Raw genomic sequence first — 4,855 nt, 5'->3', positions numbered from 1 at the left:
AGTTAAGTATCACAAACCATTTGAAGAACATGCACGAAGCATAAGAATCATTTGTGTAATTTTCTATATTTTATATTATCTTTATACTATCCCATACGTGGCTGGGGTGGGGGATTGTTATAGGATAGGTACGTAGAGAAGGGTCTGCATATAGTTGCCTAAACCTAAGCCTTAAGATGTGGATTTCGTCCACTATTAATTAAGTTTGAAAGCAAGAGATATTAATTGGTAAAAAGTAAACACACAACTACTTTTGTAACGACTTTAATTTTTTCTTAAAGATATACAAAGTATGCATTTATTTGTTATTTAAAAATTTTAATATTAATTAAGACAAATTAAAACGTCTATGTTGTTATTTTTTATATATAATATGGTATTATGGTTAATAGTTGAAGAAGTAAAGTGATATTACCTTGGCTTAAAGTCTGTATTAGATATCAAATGATTATGATTTAATATATATTAGTATTTTAATTCAAAACTTTCAAAACTTTCTATCTCATGGGGTATGGTCTCCAAAAGCTATTGCTATACTTAATGCGAGCCGAAGAGTGCATCGTTTCGGTTGGTGGGAGCCTCGAAGTCGATTGATGTATCGAAATGTCAACAAAATTGCCTTTTAAAATCATTTATGGAGATTCTCGAACTAAGAAAGAAAAAAAAAAAAGAGAAAGATAAACATAATTAAAAGGTTTGGTATATTAAGATAAGAGGGTGGGGATACTATATATAACTATAATATACAATATTTTATATAATTAAAATTATTAAATAAATTATATTAAATGGTAAAATACTAATTTCATATTAATCTGCAATAAAATAAAACCATAGTAACCAATCATGCAAGTATCTAAACCCACAGCCACATGGATGATCACATCAAGACAAAAATTATTAGCTAGGGATTATTACTACAACTTTTAATAACTACAGGGGCCATTTATGTAATTTCGTCTAGTTATTTCATGCCAAATGATTTTAAAAGGAGAATCACTTTAAAATTTAAAAGTAAAAGGGTGAAAAGGCGAAATATAGATATATATACATGTGCGTTTGTTTTTTGTGCATGAATTGATTTTTTGACATTCGGGAGAAGAAATGAATAAGAGAGAGGATATTTAATCCACAATTGGGGATGGATGGTATAAAAACCACTTGCATTCATCAACGAAAAAACACGCATGAACATGTCTCTCAAAGAATCAAATGCTTAAATTCAGGGCACAAATTAACCCCTTCTTCCTATTTTACCTCCCACATGCCGTCCCTTTGATCTCCGATTGCCGCCTTCCTCAACCTGCATTTCCCAGGTATTCATTTTTCTTTCAATTTGCTCCATTCTGTCTTCCAAAATCATTAATTGTAGCTGTAGTTTGATCACCAACAATCATTAACTGCTCAATCTGAATTAGGGTTACTTTCGATTTCGGAATATAAGATTTAAGGGCTTGGATTCGATGATGTAGTCATCGTTCATAAATGCTTTCATAATGATTTGTGTCTTTTGTCTTCGATTTCTACAGCCTTGACTCCTGTATGGTGTTTGATTGATCTCATCGAGGAAGTTTTATGCTCTCGAGACATACAAATTAAAGAGCTACCCTTGGTGTGCTCAATCAAATACATGCCATTTTGGGGGTAAAGTTTTGGTCCCGAATGCACGCATGGCTGCCTCAAATGGATTCATGCATAACTTATCTATGGCTGCCTGCGAATGGTTCTTAATGTTTCTAATGTTTATGGATGCTGCGTTGGGTTTTATCCTCACAAAGTTCGCTCATCATTGTGAACTACAAACGCCTTGCCTGTTTTGCATGAGGCTTGACCATGTTTTCAGTAACGAAAACCCTGGATCCTATCTAAGCTTGTTCTGCTATCATCATCGAGCAGAGATTTCATGTTTGATATCTTGTGACCTTCATGAGAAGCTTGTGGATGTCCGTGAACTATGTGATGATTGTTTCATGTCAATAATGAACCGAAACCAGTGTAACCATGGATCTTCCAAGGGTAAAATGGGAATCAAAGGGTTTCAAAAGCCGTTTCTGAACCGGAACCTTGTTCGTGGGCCTTCAAATTCAGGAACATGTTCATGTTGTAAAAGACATTGGAATGGAAAACCAAGTTCCAGAAGATTAATCCAACCAGGTCCAGCTCCATTGGATGGTGGTCCCACAGTCACCATGAAACCACCATTGCCAAGGATTGCAGGCCACAGCCGCTATCGTCGCCGGAATGTTTTCAAGAGGGATGGTGATAGAATTTCAGGAGCTTCCACTCCTTGCCATGTTGAAGATACTCTCAGTGTGGACACTGATCTGGACTTGGATGCTTTATCTGATTTCGGTTGTGCTGATTATAGGTTGAATTCCGATTCCGACTCTGAGTTTTCATTTTATGAAGAGGATGACACTTCGAAACCTGAAGTTCTTGAAAGAAAACCAGATTCCAGAGACGATTCTTCTGTTAGAAAAGGGGATTCCAGGGATGAATGTTTTGTCAAAAAAGGGGATTCCAGGGATGATGTCTCTGTTAGAAAAGGTGATTCCATTTCCGGGGATGAATCTAGTGTTAGAAAAGGGGATTCCGTGGTTCGAACGAAACCTTCATCTTTGAGATCTGATGTTTCACTTGAAGAAAACAAGTGTAGGGCTATTTCTATAACATCAAGGGGACAAGATGTGGATACTGATGATGTGAAAGAAAACGGTTCTATTCATGACAAATCATTAAAATCGGATAAAGTTGTTGATCATGAGTCAGATGGATATGAATCTCCGGATGCAAGCAATGTTAGTGAATATAAGGGTGAAGGTGTTGTGGAAAAGCTAAAACGACAGGTGGAGGGTGACCAACAACGGTTGCATTTATTACATAAGGAACTAGAGGAAGAAAGAAATGCTGCAGCCATAGCAGCAGATGAGGCCATGGCCATGATCACAAGGTTGCAGGAAGAGAAATCATCTTTGCATATGGAGGCTTTGCAGTATCTGAGAATGATGGATGAACAAGCAGAGTATGATATGGAAGCTCTAGACAAGGCTAATGATCTGATTGCTGATAAAGATAAAGAAATTCAAGATTTGGAAGCTGAGTTGGAGTATTTCAGAAGCCGATATGAAGATGAGTTAATGGTGAACAACAACACCCAAACCCAAAATCATATAAAAAATGGGAACTCAAAGTCTCCTGCTTTAGGGCTTGAAGATGAGAAAAAATACATTTTACAGAGTTTATCGGAGTTAGAGAAAAAGTTTATGTCGAATGGTAATGTAGAAAGGGTAAAAAAGGAAGATGAAAACGGGAGACATATGTCGAATGGATTTGACGTTAGTACCCTTGAGGCTGAAATTTTGGAACTTAATGACAGGTTGAAAGCACTTGAGGCTGATAACAGTTTTATTGAGCATGCGTGTAATACCCTTACCCTTCAAAGTAATGAGGGATTAGAATTTATTCAAGAAATAGCTCATCATCTACATGATTTGAGGAGGAGTAGGTTTCAATTTGATCATACAACATAGAAGAAGATGCCAATTTGTTGCTTCAAGATGTCAATCCTTCAACAAGATCAAGGTATGATCATACAACATTTATATTATACCAAAGATTACATGTCGAATAGTATCTACTGAAAAACCACTTGACACATTAATTAATTAATGCTTTCAGATGCATGTGGAAACGCTTAATTTGTCAAGAATCAACACAAAAGAAGTGGAGATTCATGAATTTTGCATCAAGAAAAAGTTGGAACCAAGTTATGAAAGCCTTTATCTTGTTTAGTGTTCCATTCAGCTGTATGTTTGTTTATACGATTAAAAAAATGTATTTTTAGTTTGTATATTCTTTAAAAGAAAAGATAGTCATTTTTGTTTGTTTTATCCAGTGTTCTCCATATCTTAGTATCAGGCTTCTGTCATACATAGGATGATTATGACATTTGTACACAAATGCTTTCTTTTTGATAGGGAATCTAAAGTCTTTCTTGAGTGAAGTGAAGTCTTTTATATCTTATATAGATCAATCAACTTCAGATTATTACTATAATTGTAAAATTATGATTAACTTATTCATTGTTACTTAAAAAGATAAGGACTATCCGAATGTCCCAATTTAGAAAGTCAACAAAAATGGCCGTTTTGTCATGGTTTTCAAATTTCAACAATTCAACGAGTCATTACAATTTTGAATTCTGCCTACTTAAAATGGGAAATGTTAAAAAAACAAAAGGGTACAACTCATATTGCACAAGGTACGATTTCTACCTCATCACTTCTTCAAAGCCTTTACCTCTATTTATACCTCGTATTCGAGTTCATGTCTTCACTACTCATCTAACAATGTCGGATTGCGAAGGTAAATGGATTCTATTTTAACTTTAATTTTATTTTGATTTCATATGATTTGAGCGTATTTTTATATAATGAATGGGTGTGAAAAGTGAAGACGAACTAAACACTGTTTGGATATTGGATACCGGATACACAGGAAAGAGTTCATGGCCGGAGCTGGTGGGGGCGACCGGAGACGCTGCGGCGAAGAAGATTGAGAAAGAGAATCCACGTGTCGATGCGATTGTGTTACTTGACGGAACTCCGACGACTAGGGATTTCCGGTGCGACCGTGTGTGGGTGTGGGTGAACTCTAGTGGGGTCGTCATTCGAACTCCTAAAATTGGCTAAGTTCGCCGGTGCCCCCTACACTATTCATAATTAATAAAACTCGTCCCTCTTATGTAAAATTTATGGCTTTGTTACTATTTAAGAGCTACGTTGATGTTTTGAGGGAAAAATAAGGTGAATTGTACGAATGCATTAAATAAAATATCCAACATATGTGTTTAATA

At 35.7% G+C, this 4,855-nt stretch overlaps 2 protein-coding genes across 2 annotated transcripts; both read left to right on the top strand.

Moving 5' to 3' along the window:
- The first annotated feature begins 1,091 nt into the window (after positions 1-1,091).
- Positions 1,092-4,003, top strand: LOC145048582 (putative myosin-binding protein 5). The gene is made up of 3 exons (XM_078997112.1): positions 1,092-1,316; positions 1,530-3,582; positions 3,679-4,003. Exon 2 carries the CDS (start codon positions 1,671-1,673, stop codon positions 3,528-3,530), a length of 1,860 nt encoding a protein of 619 aa, XP_078853238.1. The 5' UTR covers positions 1,092-1,316; positions 1,530-1,670; the 3' UTR covers positions 3,531-3,582; positions 3,679-4,003.
- Positions 4,004-4,113: 110 nt separating this feature from the next.
- LOC144998627 (proteinase inhibitor I-B-like) lies at positions 4,114-4,855 on the top strand. The gene is made up of 2 exons (XM_078958363.1): positions 4,114-4,365; positions 4,498-4,855. The coding sequence occupies exons 1-2, from the start codon at positions 4,140-4,142 to the stop codon at positions 4,689-4,691; spliced, it is 420 nt and encodes a 139-aa protein (XP_078814489.1). The 5' UTR covers positions 4,114-4,139; the 3' UTR covers positions 4,692-4,855.

The sequence above is a fragment of the Lactuca saligna genome, chromosome 5 (genome assembly GCF_052625555.1).
Source record: "Lactuca saligna cultivar CGN05327 chromosome 5, ASM5262555v1, whole genome shotgun sequence".
Lineage (NCBI taxonomy): Eukaryota > Viridiplantae > Streptophyta > Magnoliopsida > Asterales > Asteraceae > Lactuca > Lactuca saligna.
This window is presented reverse-complemented; position numbering and strand designations above follow the sequence as displayed.